Source organism: Garra rufa, chromosome 9 (genome assembly GCF_049309525.1).
Source record: "Garra rufa chromosome 9, GarRuf1.0, whole genome shotgun sequence".
Taxonomy (NCBI): domain Eukaryota; kingdom Metazoa; phylum Chordata; class Actinopteri; order Cypriniformes; family Cyprinidae; genus Garra; species Garra rufa.
This window is the reverse complement of record NC_133369.1, coordinates 45,427,097-45,446,767: the sequence shown is the minus strand read 5'-3', so window position 1 is coordinate 45,446,767 and position 19,671 is coordinate 45,427,097. Positions and strand designations below refer to the sequence as shown.

At 36.0% G+C, this 19,671-nt stretch overlaps 1 protein-coding gene across 2 annotated transcripts in view; it reads left to right on the top strand.

The window, feature by feature from the left end:
- Positions 1–19,671, top strand: part of ibtk (inhibitor of Bruton agammaglobulinemia tyrosine kinase) — a 39,569-nt gene that overhangs the window by 1,242 nt on the left and 18,656 nt on the right. For both annotated transcript variants that reach the window (XM_073846851.1, XM_073846849.1), the window contains exons 2-11: positions 1,415–2,243; positions 3,280–3,376; positions 4,483–4,607; positions 12,348–12,458; positions 12,550–12,720; positions 13,479–13,596; positions 13,773–13,953; positions 14,884–15,007; positions 18,889–19,066; positions 19,151–19,301. In XM_073846851.1, coding sequence (XP_073702952.1) covers positions 1,920–2,243; positions 3,280–3,376; positions 4,483–4,607; positions 12,348–12,458; positions 12,550–12,720; positions 13,479–13,596; positions 13,773–13,953; positions 14,884–15,007; positions 18,889–19,066; positions 19,151–19,301 — 1,580 coding nt within the window. In that variant the 5' untranslated portion in view covers positions 1,415–1,919. The remainder of the gene's footprint in view (positions 1–1,414; positions 2,244–3,279; positions 3,377–4,482; positions 4,608–12,347; positions 12,459–12,549; positions 12,721–13,478; positions 13,597–13,772; positions 13,954–14,883; positions 15,008–18,888; positions 19,067–19,150; positions 19,302–19,671) is intronic.

Here is a 19,671-nt window from a genome sequence, read left to right as displayed (position 1 = left end):
ATGGTTTGTTAGGATAGGACAATATTTGGCCGAGATACATCTATTTGAAAATCTGGAATCTGAGGGTGCAAAAAAATCAAAATACTGAGAAAATCACCTTTAAAGTTGTCCAAATTAAGTTCTTAACAATGCATATTACTAATCAAAAATTACATTTTGATATATTTACAGTAGGAATTTTACAAAAAATCTTCATGGAACATGATCTTTACTTAATTTCCTAATGATTTTTGGCATAAAAGAAAATCTAAAATTTTGAACCATACAATGTATTTTTGGCTATTGCTACAAATATACCCCAGCGACTTAAGACTGGTTTTGTGGTCCAAGGTCACATATACATACATACACATGTATAACTTCCACTAAAAAAAAATGTGTGTGTGTGTGTGTGTATATATCACACACACACACACACACACACACACACACACATATATATATATATATATATAAACATATATACATATATACCTTACACTTAAAAAAATTGTGTGTATGTATGTGTATATATATAAGGTCGTAATAAAGCAGTAGTAAGAATTAAATAAATAATTAAATATATACTTTTTTAAAATTCTTACTACTGTTTTATTAAGACTTTCTATGTATGTATGTATGTGAAGAAAGTCGTAATATAGCAGTAGTATGAATTAAAAAATAAAATAAATTTTTAAAATAAGTTTTAATTCTTACTACTGTTTATTACGACTTTTTTTTTTTTAAATCCAATTTCACTGTCCATTTAATAATATTTATTATCATATATTAAAACTATGATAATCTCAGAGTCCACTGTTTAAAATTGTTAGTAGACAAACTAGCTAGTTTAAAATAACGCTTTATTTGGTTAAGCTTTTTATTATTTTATAATTAACTTAAATATTCATTTTCTGTTTTTATGTAAAGGCTGCATTAACACTTGGAACCTTTGCAATATTCCATATTTGTTTGTTTGTTTTACTACTTATTACTGAAGTTTAATTACTTTTCTAATGCTATTGTGTTGTGTATATTTTTTTTATGTTTTGCACCAGACCAAGTCTTAAAATATGACCATCGGTTTGGTAATATTTCTGAAATATTAAAACTATGATTCTCAACATAGTCCACTGTTGAATATTGTTAGTAGATAAACTATTGAGTTTAAAAACAAGTTTTCAAAAAGTCCCAAGAGAACCAAAAGTGTCCATAACTGCAGACAAGCTTGTCTATGTTATGTATAATTTTAAACAACAACATCAGAACTAGTTTGACTGTTTTATGTGGTTTTCAGTCTGATCTAGTCTAATCATTAATAAAGGTGCAACAGACTCACTTTGTGTGATCTGGTAAATTCTGCAGTTTAATTGCCACTTTTAATGTGAATGTTGTTTAATGAAGTTGATATTAATGTGCCTTTCTTTCTTCCCAGGTACCTTTAGCAATTATGGAGGCTTAAATGGTAACACGTTTTGGGGGGAAGGAGCCTTTCCCCTCAAAGTTGTTGGACTCTTGAATGGACAGTGCAGATTTGCCTTTTGTAAAATAGGATTGCAAGTTAACTTATTTTTCGAGAAAACTGGAATATATTTGTATGTTTTTGTACAGAAAAAAAATAGTATTTTCTTTGAAGCTAATGATTGTGCCAAAGCTTTTGTGGAATGTGTTGCTGACATGGTGGATTGAGATGAGCTAGATCTTCACTCTTGGGGCCGCTAGGGTGCTGTGGAACCTCAACACATGCACAATTCTAGCGCCCCGAATTCACAGAAAGGCTGAACATATTCCCTCTTTTTTTGTTTTGTTTTCTTTAATTTATTGCATTTGTTTGGCAATTCCATTTCTGTGTTAGTCTGAGAAATTTAAGCACAAGCTTGGGGGTGCAGGTGGGTGTTTTGGGCTTTTTGGGGTTGTTACTTAACAGGTTTGAAGCTAAAATGAGTCTGGGAACCCCAGACTGCACGGCAAAGTGCCGTTCCGTGAGGCACGCAGAGGAAGTGATCGCCGCTTTGACCAGCGGTTCTGAGGGCTGTCTGCGAGGCTTCCTGTCTGTCCACTGTCACAATGCAGCGACCCTGCGGGATGAGTTTGGACGCACGGCTCTGCACCTCGCGGCCTCTCTGGGTAAGCGTGACCTACTTCAGTGGCTCCTGGACAGTAAACACGCCGACATACTGGCAAAGGACAAGGAGTCTGGCTGGACAGCACTGCATCGCAGCGCCTTCTATGGGCAAATTCACTGCCTCATGGGGCTTATCAAGGTGAGAACTGGTTCATAAATATGAGTTTTTGACTGATATTCAGTATATTCTAACATAAACTATTGGGCAAGACAAAAGCTCAGTAAAATGTAAAATATTATTACAATTTAAAATAACTTTTCTCTGTGAATATATTGTAAAATGTAATTTATTTCTGTGATCAAAGCTGAATTTTCAGCATCATTGCCCCAGTCTTTAGTGTCACATGACCCTTCAGAAATCATTCTAATATGCTGATTTCCTCCTCAAGAAACATTTTCTGATTATTATCAAATGTTGTGCTGCTGCTTCATACTTTTGTGGAAGCAGTATTGTAAAGTACCATTCAAAAGTAAGGGATAGGAAAAAAGATTAAATTAAAACTTTTCTTTAGTGAGGATGCAATCGGTTAATCAGAAGTGACAGTAAAGGCATTTATAATGTTTTAAGAAATTCATATTTTAAATTAAATTCATTTGAACCTTCTTTTCACCAGATTATTCTCAAAAAAGAACCACATTTTAAAATAAATAAACGCAGCCTTGATGATTATATTTCAAAACTATAAAAAATGTATTTATTCCAGTTTTTGTTTTTGTCTTTGTCAGGCAGTGTGCATTTTTGTAAAAAAAAATTCCTTTCTGAGAATTTTTTTGACTGGCGGTGTAAATTTTTAAACAATTTCATGAAGTGAAATGTTGTGCACAAAACTGCAAAATTAAATTCTACAAAAGTTTGGTGCTGTTAGAGGCAAATTGCAAACGCCATCTTTAATATATGAAATAAAAACGCATCCAAAACTGGTCGGTTTGGAACTGTCCTACTTATGATAGACCACTTTTGTTAATTTGGCCCAGTAGGTATTACAGTTATGATTCATTAATCTCAAAATGAGCAATTAATGAATAATTGGCCTGGGTGATACATGAGTCAATCACTGTTGAGAACTACTGCTGATTTTAAAACCTAGTGGACTGTGGAACATGAATCAGCTGCTTTATCTTTTCCTTCCCATTCTATTGGTTTGTGTGAGTGTCTTTATATGTTTATGTTCCAGCGTGGTGGAGCACTGTCCATCCAGGACAAGGAGGGTCTTTCTGCCCTAGACCTCACCATGAAGGATCGCCCAGCTCATGTTGTGTTCCGAAACACTGGTAAATAATATGGATTCATTTCCCTATTAATATTTACGATTGTACCAGTGCTAAACAAGTTTAGGTGATTACTATTAAATGAGTTTGTTCACCATTCCATACCCTGCATGTCTTTTTTTTTTTTTTTTTTTCAAAAGTGTGCACTTTTCTAAAATGTTGATTTATTCAAACATTTTCCATGCATTAAAAGCATCCAGGGGTTGTCATGCTCCAAAAACGACAATAAACACCATTATATATTAGTACATATGACTATTAAGTTTATATAAATGTATGTTTTATAAAAACATACGGTAGCACTTTTGCATATTCACACTTGATGCATAACATTGATTTATGAGACAAGTCATAAATTCATTGGTCAGTCTAAACTAAGTCAGTCATCTTTATGCTCCAATTTTGAATATGTGCACATGTAAATGGTTGACAGTCTTCTGGTGTTTTTTCTTAAGCTTTGTACCCATCTTCACTGAGTGAAGTAGAAACATTCTTCAAAATAATGTTTTTAAACAAGGATTTTTAATGAGAGGATGTTTGTTTTTGGCTTAAACATTAAATCATTTAAACAAAGATTGTCCTTTATCATTCCATTTCTGCATCCAAGAACACCATAAAAAGTGGTGGTTATAAACTCATTCTTTGCTGCAATTTACCTTAGTCAGGTTGGACACCATATCAAATTTAACCTGGATGAAAATGATTTATTATATTCTCACTTGAAGAGTAGAGACAGTATTTGTTACCTCATAACTTAAAGGTGGTATCAGCGATTCTAGGCTGAAACATAAAGTGTCAAATTCAGCTGACCTTTCTTCATTTCTACAACACCAACCCCCTGACGGTGATTGGTTGGAACACTGTTTGTTTTGCTGCGGAAAGGTTGATAGCACCGATTGTTTTTTTGGCATATCTCGGACCCTAGGCTGACCAGAGAGACGCAGGTTTTTTTTTACAGCTGATTTATGGGGCAGGCAGCGAGCGGATCGTGAAGAAAGGTCAGCTGAATTTGACACTTTATGTTTCAGGCTTGAAATCGCTGATACAACCTTTAACGAACAAACTTAACAAAGCGCATAACTCACATTGTTGATCTGATCTAATTGCAGACCCTACTGAGGTGTACACTTGGGGAAGCAACACGAATTTTAGTCTGGGACATGGAAACCAGGAGAGCAGACACCATCCTGAGATTGTGGACCTGTTTTCAAGGTCTCGGATCTATGTGAAGCAGGTAAAAGGACCCTATTGGAATTGCTCTGTTTATTAGTGGTGCTTGCCATAGGCAAAGCATCACTATTACTATGCTGTGTGCTTATTATTATTTTTCTTCCGTACAAATTTTGGTGCGTAACTAGTCCCACAGTTTTTGTCATAGACCAACGAAACGGGCGTCAAATCGTGCGGCCTATTCGGGAATGGTGTGCTATGACTTTTATAAGCGATCAGGGGTACGATGACCTCAAACGGGGCGAAAATTCGGCCAAAAAATCCCATAGACAGCGCATTGCAGCCAACTTTAACGGGACGTAGGGCCGAGCGAGAATTTCATAGAAACACGTGATTCGCCACATTTGGAGAGGCTATCAAGCTCTGCGAGAAGACACCTCCCAATGGGGTATAAATTGTACCCCTGGGGTGCAACAGCCCCCCCCCCCCAAAGTTGCCCCATTGACTTTCTATGGTGAGGGACGGCCCATGTAAAAGTTTTTTTTTTTCCTACTATGTTAATTTACATAGGAATTTAGCATTGAACATAACTCTGCATCACAGTGTCATAGAGACATGGGGGAGGACTCATTTTACTCAGACAACCAATCAGACTCTCCGGATCGCTGAGAAGATGTCAAGCCACGCCCTAGCAACCATTTAGAGCACCCTAGCAACTGATCCCATAGGTCACTATATAAAAGACTCATATGCATATCTTTGGATCACAGTGTCATAGAGATATGGGGGTGGGCTTGATCAACTTGGGCAGCAAACAGCCAATCATGAATCACATTAACCACTTCCTAGCCACGCCCTAGCAACATTATCAAGCACTCTAGCAACCCAAACCCACACAGGCATATCTTCAGATCTGAATGTCATAGAGACATGGGGGTTGGATTATATCATTCATACTGGCAAGTAGACTTTGGAGTATCATCATTGGCCACTCCCTAGCAACTAAACAGAGTACCCTAGAGTACCGTTTTGCAAGACCTATATCTTTGCATCAGAATATCGTACACAAATGGGAGTTGGTACTAGCATCATGTTAGTCATGTTAGCATGTTGCTAGCATTATGTTAGCATGTTGTTAGCATTATGTTAGTCTGTTGCTAGCATTATGTTAGTCATGTTAACATGTTGCTAGGATCATGCTAATCATGTTAGCATCTTGCTAGCATCATGCTTACACCATGCTACTACACCCTAGCAAATAAACAGAGCACCCTAGCAACCGAGCGCCGAGTTTTGCCACTGCAAGCACCACTCACATTTTCTTCAGGAAATGTACATATCTAGTTATTATTATTATTGCATTTTTGAGGGCCTAAACATGCTCAAACTCATTAAACTTTGCACACGCATCAGAAATGGCTGATAGAGAAGTTTCAGAAGTGGATGTGGCAAAATGTCTCGATAGCACCACATTTTTACATTCAATGTTTCACATACATGTACAAAAATTGGTGCACACATAACACCAATACCTACAAAAAAGTCTCTTGAAGCAAAATCCGAAATTATCTCTGCAAATATTGTATTTTTTTGCCATTTTAGGCGTTGTATTTTAATTAACTCCTCCTAGAGGGTTATTCAGATCAGCATCAAATTTGGTCATCTACAATGATCTAAAACTCTTTGGGATGTTAAATTGCGAAGATCTTGTGTTTTCGTTGAAGGGCGTGTCCATGGCAGCCTGACAAATTTTGATGTTTTGCCATGAAACAGGAAGTTGTTATGACTCAGACATACAATGTCTGATCTGCCCCAAACTTCACATGTTTGATAAGATTCCAGATATGAAGAGATCTACATGCCCATATTCAATAATAGTCATAGTGCCACCTGCTGGCAACAGTAAGTGACATGTTTTACACTGTAATTAACTTCTAGAGATTTAATGACATCAATATTATAATTGGTCTGTCTAATCTAAAGGCCTTTGCAATGTTATATTGTGAAGATCTTGAGTTTTCGTTAAATGACGTGTCAATGGAAGTTTCGCCATGGAAATAGAAGATATTGTAACTTAGTCATACAATGTCCGATCTGCCCCAAATTTCACATGTTTGATAAGAGTCATTTGGCTGAGCACATCTAAAGGCCAATATTCAGATATAATCATAGCGCCACATGGTGGCAGGAGGATACCTCATGCTTTGCACTAACTCAAAAATACCATGTTCAATCTGCACCAAACTTCATATGTTTGATAAAAGTGCTGGCCTGAAGACATCTATGTGCCAGTTACCAGTTATAGTCATAGCGCCACCAGCTGGTAGCAGGAGTTTACACTGGCACATATAAATGACATATTTCTTCTATATTTACCACTTTAAATGCATATTGCTCACCCCTCTCTGTTTTCCTAAAGCCACTGGGTGGTGGTGAGCCCTTTCAACGCTGCTTGCAGCTTTAAATAATATTATTATTATTATTATAATTATTATTATTATTATTTGTAAAGCACTTACAAAGTGTATCAAAGTGCTAAGCATTGGTGCAAAGAAACTGCAGTACAGTAATAGAAAAAAAAGATCAAAAAAAGATAAGAGAAACAAAAATAATTAGAGGGTGACAGATATTGGATTTTACCGATAGCTAGGTTGGACCAGACTGGCTAATACCGATTAATCGACCAATAGTTTTATAATGCATACCGAATGGAAACTAAAATGGGGACAGGACCATACCTAAAAAGAAAATGCATTACTATTAAATGTATATTGAGCATTAAAGTTAATTCATAGCTTATTAATGTTAACAAAAGCAACTTAAACATTTAAAAATATCAGTAAATGTTGAAATTAACTCATTAACCAGGACAAATACATCTATTCTACATAAATTTTAGTTAATGCTACAAATGGACTCTTATTGTAAAGCGTTACAATTTCATATAAACATTCATGCTAAAGATCTTTAAACGTCTACACAAAATCCATAGTACTGCAATTACATCATATTTGTATCATATTCTTCTATTATAGAACACTTTATGAATATCTAATCAAAATAACAAAATATTTTAGTCACAAACCGAACAAAAGCCTAGTCTGTGTCCAGGATATCTCAAATCAGTCTTCAAATGGCAGTCTAAAACTGTTAATCACCAAACGGAGTTTAGTTCAACAATGATCCAAAAACGGCATACATGTAGTGAAGTTTGAAGTTCAGTGTTTGAAACAACAGAGCAAACAGAAAGAGAAAGTGCAATCTACAGTCGTGGCCAAAAGTTTTGAGAATTACATAAATATTGGAATTTGGAAAAGTTGCTGCTTAAGTTTTTATAATAGCAATTTGCATATACTCCAGAATGTTATGAAGAGTGATCAGATGAATTGCATAGTCCTTCTTTGCCATGAAAATTAACTTAATCCCGACAAAAAACTTTCCACTGCATTGTTAAGAAGGCTTCAGGGCGTCCAAGAAAGTCCAGCAAGCGTCAGGATGGTCTCCTAAAGAGGATTCAGCCGCGGGTTCGGAGTGCCACCAGTGCAGAGCTTGCTCAGGAATGGCAGCAGGCAGGTCTGAGCGCATCTGACGCACAGTGAGGCCAAGACTTTTGGAAGATGGCCTGGTGTCAAGAAGGGCAGCAAAGAAGCCACTTCTCTCCAAAAAAACATCAGGGACAGATTGATCTTCTGCAAAAAGTATGGCGAATGGACTGCTGAGGACTGGGGCAAAGTCATATTCTCAGATGAAGCCTCTTTCCGATTGTTTGGGGCATCTGGAAAAAGGCTTGTCCGGAGAAGAAAAGGTGAGCGCTACCATCAGTCCTGTGTCATGCCAACAGTAAAGCATCCTGAGACCATTCATGTGTGGGGTTCTTCTCATCCAAGGGAGTGGGCTCACTCACAATTTTGCCCAAAAACACAGCCATGAATAAAGAATGGTACCAAAACACCCTCCAACAGCAACTTCTTCCAACAATCCAGCAACAGTTTGGTGAAGAACAATGCATTTTCCAGCACGATGGAGCACCGTGCCATAAGGCAAAAGTGATAACTAAGTGGCTCGGGGACCAAAACGTTGACATTTTGGGTCCATGGCCTGGAAACTCCCCAGATCTTAAAACTTGTGGTCAATCCTCAAGAGGCGGGTGGACAAACAAAAACCCACTAATTCTGACAAACTCCAAGAAGTGATTATGAAAGAATGGGTTGCTATCAGTCAGGATTTGGCCCAGAAGTTGATTGAGAGCATGCCCAGTCCAATTGCAGAGGTCCTGAAAAAGAAGGGCCAACACTGCAAATACTGACTCTTTGCATAAATGTCATGTAATTGTCGATAAAAGCCTTTGAAAGTGCTTGTAATTATATTTCAGTACATCACAGAAACAACTGAAACAAAGATCTAAAAGCAGTTGAGCAGCAAACTTTGTGAAAACTAATATTTGTGTCATTCTCAAAACTTTTGGCCACAACTGTATATTATAGCTCTCTAAATGAAACATACAGACTTAATCAGAGCCACAGAAACAAAAGTTTTGCTAAAAATTGCACAATGCGCACAAACTTCCAGCCCAGGCCGAAGTCGTATATCTTATTTACATCGATTTCGGACAGATATGATGTATTTAATGTAAAACTCTGTGATGGTACTCTGTGATGGTGCTCTGTGATGCGGCAGGATACATTGGTCGACCTCTAAAAATAACCACTATAACCATCTAATAAAGAATGTTACGCCATTCCACAACCAAAAATAGAGAGTAGCTCAAATAATATTTACTGCAGGTTTTCATCTTCAGAAGCTTAGTTAATATTTTCTGCATAGTCATCAAACTTCTTAAATCTGTCTGGATTAATTTCTGCTTATGAGGCACATAGTGTTATGAAATCCTCATCTGCTATGCAGTTCCCAGAGGTTTGTGTAAGCTAGGAGGGCCTAAAACTCCCCAGGGTTACGTGTGACAACAAGAGAGGACGGTAAAAACAGAGGACCTGCGAGTGTTGCCTTGATAACAGGCTCCTCACAGGGAACCTCCTTCAAAACAAAAATCTCCAAGGGTCCTTGCAAACCATCCGAGGAAACTCAGACCTCTTTGTTACTCTCTAAATTGTTCTTGAAAATGCCCTTGAGAATGAAAACTACGTTCTTGTTGATGAAGAGAAGATCCTTGTGTTGGAACTCACGCAACTAAGGTGAGCATCGCTGCTTTGGCATACGTGACCCGGAGTTCGACTCATGCCAACATCACGCTTTGATGCTGTATAAGTTTCCATTTTTCCGTGGTCAAAGCGGGGACTCATTTGCATTTTGGATGGATAACCGACATGTGCTCATATGTAGATGGGAAATGTGATCCAGTAGTGTTGCATGATCCCATTGTCAGCCTTTCATTTGGGATTTGGGCATTTTTGAAAGGAGAAGCCCCAAGTGGATAAGGGCCGATCAAAATGAGTGCATTAGGCCAAATCTGTCAGCCGTTTAGGTTGATGGATGAAAACCCCTAGAGATGCATTTTACCCATGAGCAATGCATTTCATTTTTCATCGTTCACTCGGTGTGTGTACTTACATTTGGCTAATTAATTTCTGAAGTGCATGGCAGTCCTTAAATTTTACAATGCTCATTGTGATGCCGGATCTTGTTTCCTGACCCTTTCATCGGCTCTCCAATGCCCCCTTACATAGAAAGAGAGCGCATTGTGACCCGCCACGCTGTTCTGCAGATGCTTTCGGTTAAATATTAAAATATTCATTCAGGGATAACAGCAGCAGATTAAATAAGCGCTGCGAATGCGTGCGTATGGCAGCCAGTGAGAGCGGCTGCCAGTCAGCGCAGAGTTTGGATGCTTTACAGAGCATCTCTTGCTTCTGTTTCAGCCTTGAGGAGTGTTAAATTAGTGATGATGTTGACCTTGGCACCCCTGCTCCGCTGTAGTCAACTCTGAGCCAATCCAGAGCTGGCATGCTTTGCAGAGAAAGGGCAGAGCTGTCATGGCTAAAAGTCAAGCCCTCGTGATGAGCGGGACGCAGCTGGTTCCTTCTGGCCCGCTGTTATTCTGTCCAGGTCTCAGTTCTTAATCGACTAATAATCTCCAGTGATATCATATTTACAGTGGCCTCAAAAGTATTTGCTACACCTTGAAGATGTTCAGCTGTTGTTGTGTTTTTCAGACGTCACTTGCTTTGGTGTTTTTTTTTTTTTTTTTCAGTAAATTTTAATCTGCTTTTCTCAAAGGTTGTTTAAAACTACCGCAGCTGAAGCAGTCAGTAACTTGGCAGTGTGTTTGTGTGTATGAATTTACCTCCCAAGTAAACAGGTTTCACACTGAGATTTATTATAAGATGAAAACACAAACAAAAGACATTTATGGATCAGATTCTTCCAGCTGTTCTATTTATATTACTGTTCAAAAGTTAAGGATCAGTACAAATATTTTCTAGAATTTTGTCATTTTATTAAGCAGAGATGCAATTAAGGGGAGACACTGCAAGCAAAAATGCAGTTTATTCATGCACCTGTGAAGTTAGAGATTTGGGGCTTTTTGCTGTTTCATAAAGTGTTTTTTCAGACTAGTGGAAAGAAAACAATCAAAAGACACTGTTAAGTGTTTCTTTTATAGCACTTTATCTATTTGTGTCAATAGATTTCAATTACAATACATATTTTTAAAGGCTGTTTTCTCAAAATGAGTTTTTTCTCCTACACTGAGCCATACATCTCCACTTCAGTAGCACTTACACACACCAAACTGTACATTTTTATTCCTGTCTATATTCTGATGGTTTTTGCAGAGGGATTTGTTCATACATAGAGTATTGTTATTTTATTACTCTATTCACCTGCAGTGTCTCACCTTAGTAAATTAGAAGAAACAGTAAGTTTTACTATTTCAAAAACTCTGTTCCCTTTTCCTTTGAAATTTCTTTTCATAAAAAAATGTATCCTATTTTGCACAAAAGCAGAACTGCTTTCAGCATTGATAATCATGTTTCTTGAGTAGAAAAGCAGCATATTAGAATGATTTCTGAAAAATCATGTGACCATAAAGACTGGAGTAATGATGTCTTTGGGACAAAGAAATAAATAGCATTTTATTATAATTATATATATATATATATATATATATATATATATGCAGTAAACAGTTATTTTATTTCACAATATTACAGTTTTTACTGTAATTTTGATTGAATAAATTCAGCCTTTGGGCTCATAAAACGATAAAGGCATATTAGTCTCTAAGACAATCTTTGACCTTTGTACCTACTACTAAATATTGACAAAGTTAAGAAAATATGAATGATTTAATTGAAAATTTACCAAATACCTCAATTCTGGACTCACACTCTTAAAAATAAAGGTGCTTCACAATGCCATAGATTAACCTTTTTGTCTAAATGGTTCCATTAAGGAACCTTTAACATCTGAAGAACCTTTCTGTTTCATAAAAGGTTCTTTGTGGTGAAAGAGTTTTCAGATTATAAAAAGGTAAGAAAGAGATGGTTCTTTAATAAACCTTTGACTCAATGGAAAAATAGTTCTTCTATGGCGTCGCTGTGAAGAACCTTTTAAGCACCTTTAGAGTGTACTGTGCTAAAAAAAAAAAACGGTAACAAAAACTTAAAGTACTTTTATAATTATAAACCAAACGTCCTTCTATTTTTTTTCGTTTAAATGTTTTGCAGGAACAGTCTGCTACACAAGTGTGGCTCAAGTGTTCAAATTTGGGAAATAAGACAATGTCTTTCTATGCAGACATGGTCTTGATTGATGATATTAACGTTATGATTTTGTGTCTGTTAAGGTGGTGTTGTGTAAGTTCCACACAGTCTTCCTGTCCCAGAAGGGTCAGGTTTACACATGTGGACACGGACAGGGTGGGCGACTCGGACATGGTGATGAACAGACATATCTGGTAATTATTATGTTAATGTTGTGTACCTGCAATACTTGCATTTCTGCTTCTGCTGCCTTTCTAAGACTCTGTGTCCATGTTCATATTAAAGGTCCCCCGGATGGTGAAGGGGCTCTTGTCCCATCATTGTTCACAAATCGCAGGAGCCCGAGATCACACTGTTGTTCTGACAGAGGAGGGGTATGTCTACACCTTTGGGCTCAACAACCACCATCAGCTGGGCCTGGTACCCCCTCCTGCTTCCAGCCATGTTCCCAAACAGGTCTGGATTTACGCATGACACACAGAATTCTCCTTATTCTCCAGAAGGATCCTTATTGTTTATAAGGTTATATGTTGACTCAACGTAGTTACTAACCAAATGAACACAGAGACCTCAATACTTGACACATTGTACACAATGACAGTAACAATCAGTGAATAGTTTGAGTATGAATGGATACATCTCGAAAACAGCCAAAAATTTAACCGTATTAATTATTTATGCCGAAGTGCATGATGGGAACAATGGGATCATGACTTTGATATTTACTTAAACAATCTTTGTAAAAATAACAAACAATTCCAAGTAAAATATATTTAAATTAAGTACTAATATTTAATTATTTTTTTTTTAATTCTTGCCTGAACTCAATTAATGTAGAAATTACACTTGTTTTTCTGTATTATTCACTTCACCGCAAAATCATTTTTGTCAGTGTACGCTGCATCACTAATAGGGGTTCGACCGATTATCGGCCTGGCGCCGATATTAAGCATTTTTATGGTTATCAGTAATTTTCTAAATTGATTTACCAATTAAAATACTTTAAAAGCATTTTGTCAGAGCTCTTGTTATTCGTAATTTTTTACATTAATTTTCATTTTTACACCACACAATATATATTGTTCAAAATATCGGTTGTCTGTCTACTTGATCTGTAATAATCGGTAAGATCATCATATTGATCCACCCCTAGTCACTACCATAAACTTTCGGTAATTCCATTAATTGCATCTTTCATGTCATTTATACCACAGGTGACATCTAAGTGCCTGAAAGGGAGGTCCGTGATTGGTGTTGCGGCTGGCAGATTTCATACTGTTCTTTGGACTCGAGATGCGATGTATACATTTGGATTAAATGGTGGCCAGCTTGGTAAGCTGCTCAAGCACCCAGATCTGTTTATCACATACAAACAAACAGATTGTTTAACTGATCTAAAGTCTCTCAGGTGTTCAGCAAATCCCCTTCATGCAATTTCATCAGAGCATCTGCTTCATTTGCCTCTTCCCATATGAAAACTTGTGGTCCGACCATTGTGATACATTTAGGTTACCTGCTGGAGCCCAATGGGGAGAAGTGCGTGACTGTTCCTCGACAGGTGTCTGCTCTGCACCACAAGGATCTGACCATCTCTATGGCAGCAGCGAGCAACGGGGCCACTGTGTGCGTGACTGAAAAGGGAGATGTGTACCTGCTGGTGGATTATCACTGCAAGAAACTGGCATCCAAGTGAGTGGAGTTCGGAGACCGGAAAACTCATTTAATTTCATACCATTAACAATTTTGTTTGTCATTTTGAAATGCCTGAGCCAAAGTCTATCATCAAAATGATTTGGTATAATTACTTTCCACAACTGTCTCATACAGTTCTGTCAGGCATCCGAAGATAACATGACAGCATTTGCTATTGCATTTTGTCTGCACGCTCTAAAGCACAAGTAGTTTACAGTGTAAACAAGACTCACAGGCTTTGCCGTTTGGAGCAACTTTTTATTATTTTATTACTAATACTTTGCATCAATTTCTCAGGAAGTGATGGTTTTGTTCTCTTCAACACATGAGATTGAAATGGTGTAGGGCTTCACACACACACACACACACACACACACACACACACACACACAAAAAAACAATTTTACTTACGAACGTTTTATTTTTTTAATAAATTCAAATAATTGAGGATGCTTTTGCTTATTAAAATGGAATGAAACTATTAAAATGGAATCCAGAAAAGTAAAGGAAAACAGAATTTTATAAAAAATAAAACTAAAGACTTCTTATTAGACGGGCTTTTTGATAATTTTATTAATTTAAACATTAAAACAGAGTATAGAATAATTATAATTGATTTTGTGGTAATAAAAATAGATTTAAGTGAACAAAAGCCTTTAAAATGACTTAAAATACATATATAAACGCAATGAGGCAATAGTAATTATTCAAATAAAGTATCGAAAGCATGAAATCATATTGTTTTATTGAACACAACTTAAAATACATAAATTGTTATAAACGATGGAGCTAGTGTACGTTACGCATTACAACAAAGGCCTGAAGAGGACACCAACGTCCTGATGATTGTTTTTACACATTACATAATATTTTTAGCACCAGTTTAACATAAGCTTCTGTTAATACTTTCCTTGTGTTGTCCTCCAGACAGCTGAACCTGAAGAAAGTTCTAGTGAGCGGTGGTAGTTTGGATCATCGTATTGATACTCAGCTCCTACATGATGGTGGAGGAGAGAAGCTGGTGATTCTGGCTCTAGATGAAGCTGGAAGGGTGAGTGGTACAGTATATGATACTGAACTGAACTTCAGTCTCATTTGTACACATACACGTCAGAAACAGTAATAGGATCATAGGATCAAAGTAATGACCTTTAAGGTACTAAACTTGGATCAAACCCCAAACTATCTGTTTATATTGTCAACTGATCTGTCCTAAACATAAATATACACCTGTTTCTTCAAAAAAATGCTCATTAGTGATTTATTCTAATGCATGTTTAAATAATAAGTGACCCTGGACCACAAAACCAGTCTTAAGTCGCTGGGGTATATTTGTAGCAATAGCCAAAAATACATTGAATGGGTCAAAATTATTGATTTTTCTTTTATGCCAAAAATGTTCCATGAAGATTTTTTGCAAAATTCCTACTATAAATATATCAAAATGTAATTTTTGATTAGTAATATGCATTGTTAAGAACTTAATTTGGACAACTTTAAAGGTGATTTTCTCAGTATTTAGATTTTTTTTGCACCCTCAGATTCCAGATATTCAAATAGATGTATCTCGGTCAAATATTGTCCTATCCTAACCAACCACACATCAATAGAAAGCTTATTTGTTGAACTTTCATATGATGCATACATCTCAGTTTTGTAAAATTTAACCTTATGACTGGTTTTGTGGTCCAGGGTCACATATCTGTTCTTTTACTGAATGAGAGAGTCTGTCACTTGACAGTCAAATGAAGATACTGTCTTTATATTCACAGGGAGAACATCAATGCAAATCAAAACACCATCAGCTATATAGCTACTCTGAGCAAAATTTCTAGCTTTCCTCTGTAGCTGTAAAAGCTTCTTTCCAAAATCATTTGATCTAAAGTACTTGTCAATCACAATTTCGCAAACTGAAATGACTTGGCATACATTTAGTGCAATCCACCATCATGGAAAACTTTCACCGGAATTTAAAAAAGTACACGATTTTATGTGGTTTACAGTATGACAAAGGGTCTAAGACTGAGCCTTGTGGTACACCATATTTTACCATAGTCAGGTCAGGCAGATTTTCATTTTCACAAATGCAGTGGTAGCGATCTGACTGGTAGAATCTACCTAGAACCAAGCTAGTGATTGTCCACCGACCAACATGATTTCCTAGCCTGTGTAAAAGAATGTTAAAATCAGTGTTGGGGGTAATGCAGTAACGCAAACAGGGATACACCGAATGTTCGGTAACTAAAATTACTTTTTATTGAAATGTTCCCCCCTATAATATACTGTGGCGTCCAGCTATCTGGTTATAATGTCTGCCTAACCAAGACGTACAGTATGTGCCTGATAAAAGGCTATCAGCTGGACCAGCCCAGTCAGTGGAATGGGGTCCAAGTTGGATTTAGTCATGCTTAATCATTTAGCATTTTCACAGTGTGTTTTCATTTTAAAACACATGGTTTTTCTATAATAAAAGCTTCTTAATTTGCTGGCATTTGGTTTGCATAAATGTCTGGTAATATGCCAGAGTTATTTGCTTTTATTTCTTTGCAGCTTGTCACTCCATCTGTTTAATAAATGCCTGCCTTAGCAAACGCCATCATTTTTGCTATTGGTCATAAGGGATTTAAACAAACCCAATCATGTGGCTTGTTTGTTTGTTGAGAGGTGCATTGCTGCTTTTCTAAGAAGTCTGACTTAGGATTTTCCTTGATGTGGAAAACGCAGATGGAATTGTGGAATCCAGTCATAAAAATGGAATTTATTGTCATGGATTTTCAAATATTTTGGATGATTAAATCAAAAGATGTCTTACTATATATAAAGATATTAACATATGTTGCTTAATCAGCATTTTACCATTTCATTTAATAAAACTATTATTGTGCCTTATACACTAAAACCCTTAAAAAAAAAAAAAAAAAAAACAAGGAAAGGAAAAGTAATTTTTAAATTACATTTTTGGATTAATTAAATTATTAATGTTTTATTTCTTAGTTTGATTACCACTGGAGTAAATAATTATTAAATAATTATCAAATGGTTACAGTATGAATTATTATGAATTAAATTTATTTTTGATTATTGAAATGTAATTAAACAAGGATTAATTTAAAAAGAATGTAACTAAAAGGTAAAAACAGAAAAATAAATCAGAGTACATTAAAAAAACTGGATTTCATAAAGCCATAATTTTTACTTTTATGAAACTTTTAATTAATTTTTTGTTAAATTGTAAAAATTATTCGAATTAATTAAACATGATTTTTAACTACTAAAATTTAATTTAACAAGAAAATGCATAAATCCAGAAAATGTACATACAAATTGTAAATAAAAAAATACAGTTTCATAGGATTTTCCATGATGTGGAAAATGCAGATGGAATTGTGGAATCCAGTCATAAAAATGGAATTTAATGTCATGGATTTTATTGTAACAATATGAATAATTATTAAATGTTACAATATGAGTTATTATGAATTAAATTGATTTTTAATTTATTAAAATGTAATTAAACAAGGATTCATTTAAAAAGGTTGTTACTAAAAAGGAATCTAGAAATATTAAAACAGAAAAATAAATCAGAATACATTAAAAATAAAATTGATTTGATAAAGCCCTAAAAATTTAATTTTGATTAAACTTTTAATACATTTTTGTTAAATTGTAAAAATTATTCGAATTAATTAGACATGATTTTTAAAGGTTGTATCAGCGATTTCTAGCCTAAAACATAAAGTGTCAATTTCAGCTGACCTTTCTTCACGATCCGCTCGCTGCCTGCCCCATAAATTGTCTGTGAAAAAAACGCGTCTCTCTGGTCAGCCTAGGGTCCGAGATATGCCAAAAAAACAATCGGCGCTGTTAACTATTCCACAGATAAACAAACAGTGTTCCAACCAATCAGCGTCAGGGGTTTGGTGTTTAGGACTTTCCTACTGGTACTGGGATGTGAGGGAGGCGGAGCGAAAGTCCACAACACCAAATCCCTGACGCTGATTGGTTGGAACACTGTTTGTTTTTGTGTGGAAAGGTTGGTAGTGCCGATTGTTTTTTTGGCATATCTCGGACCCTAGGCTGACCAGAGAGACGCGTTTTTTTCACAGACAATTTATGGGGCAGGCAGCGAGCGAATCGTGATGAAAGGTCAGCTGAAATTGACACTTTATGTTTCAGGCTAGAAATCGCTGATACAACCTTTAATTAGTAAAATTTAATTTAACAAGAAAATACATAAATCCAGAAAATATACATGCAAATTGTAAATAATTAAAAAATACAATTTCATAGGATTTTCCATGATGTGGAAAATGCAGAAGAAAAAGTGCAGTCCAGTCATAAGAATGGAATTTAATGTCATGATGATTTTATTTTATTTATCCAGAAATATTAAAAAAGGAAAATAAATCATAATACAGGAAAATAAAGCCCTAAATAATTTATTTTGATTGAACTTAAATTTTGTTAAATTGTAAAAATGATTTGAATTAATTGCACATGACTTTTAACTTCTAAAGTTTAATTTAACAAGAAAATCCAGAAACAAATCCAGAAAATGTACATACAAATTGTAAATAAATACAATTTCAAAGGATTTTCCATGATGTGGAAAACACAGATGGAATTGTGGAATCCAGTCATAAAAGTGGAATTTGATGTCAAGGATTTTATTTTAACAATATGAATAATTTTAAATGGTTACACTATGAATTATGAATTAAACAGATTTTTGATTATTAAAATGTAATTAAACAAGGATTAATTTAAAAAGGATATAGCTAAAAAGGAAAATACAATTTCATAGTGTCTTAGACTTTTGCCTGTTTTTGACCTTGCAACCTCTCAGAACTTGTTAGCAACTATTTAGCTGGGATTGGATTTATTCTAATCATATTCCTGCTTTCTTCTCTCTGTCTTTCTCTGATCTTTCAGGTGTTTTGCTGGCGCTCTACAGGCACGTCAGCGAAGCAGTGTCGCTGGGCGTACGGCCGACAGGTCTTCATGTCAGACATCGCCTTGAGTAAGAACAGCATGATGTTTGTTACTCGGGATGGAGAGGGCTTCAGCGGACAGTGGCTGGGCCAGTACAAGAAAGCTGTTGACAAAAAAGGTAGACAGACCATCTAGTTAACTCTAAATATGTTTCAAATAAAATAGGATGTCTATGGCTCGACAAAGAAATGCTCTGCTTCAGATGGCATGGAGGTGTCCGGTCACTCAGACGGAGGCTGTGTTTATGAACGAATCCGTCTGGAGAAGGTTTCTCATGTCCACAGAGCCGTCAGCATAACCATGGATTCGAAGGGCCGGAATTTTGGAGTGTTGCAAGCCGATCCCAAAACCAGGTGCGGATAATGATGATGACTAAGGGCACAGATGTGTGTGACTAAACTACTTTTCATTTGCATGGAATCTAACATCCCGGCTTTCAGTGTCACTAAGTAGTTCCAGTTCCTTCTGATCAAAGTTGTTTATTATACAAAGATAAACAAAAATGTCCTCAAAATCAAGTAATGATTTTTTTTTTGTATTTTACTATCAACTTTGCATGCCCAACAAAAGCAGGAAACTACAAAATTGACCTTTTTAAAACATAAACAAGAGCAGAAGTGTGATTAAACTATCCTAAGACTTTAAATACTGCATTGGTATCAGCCGTGTTACTATTTGACTAATAAATCTGTCCCCAAATACTGTAGAGTTTATTTGGATGCA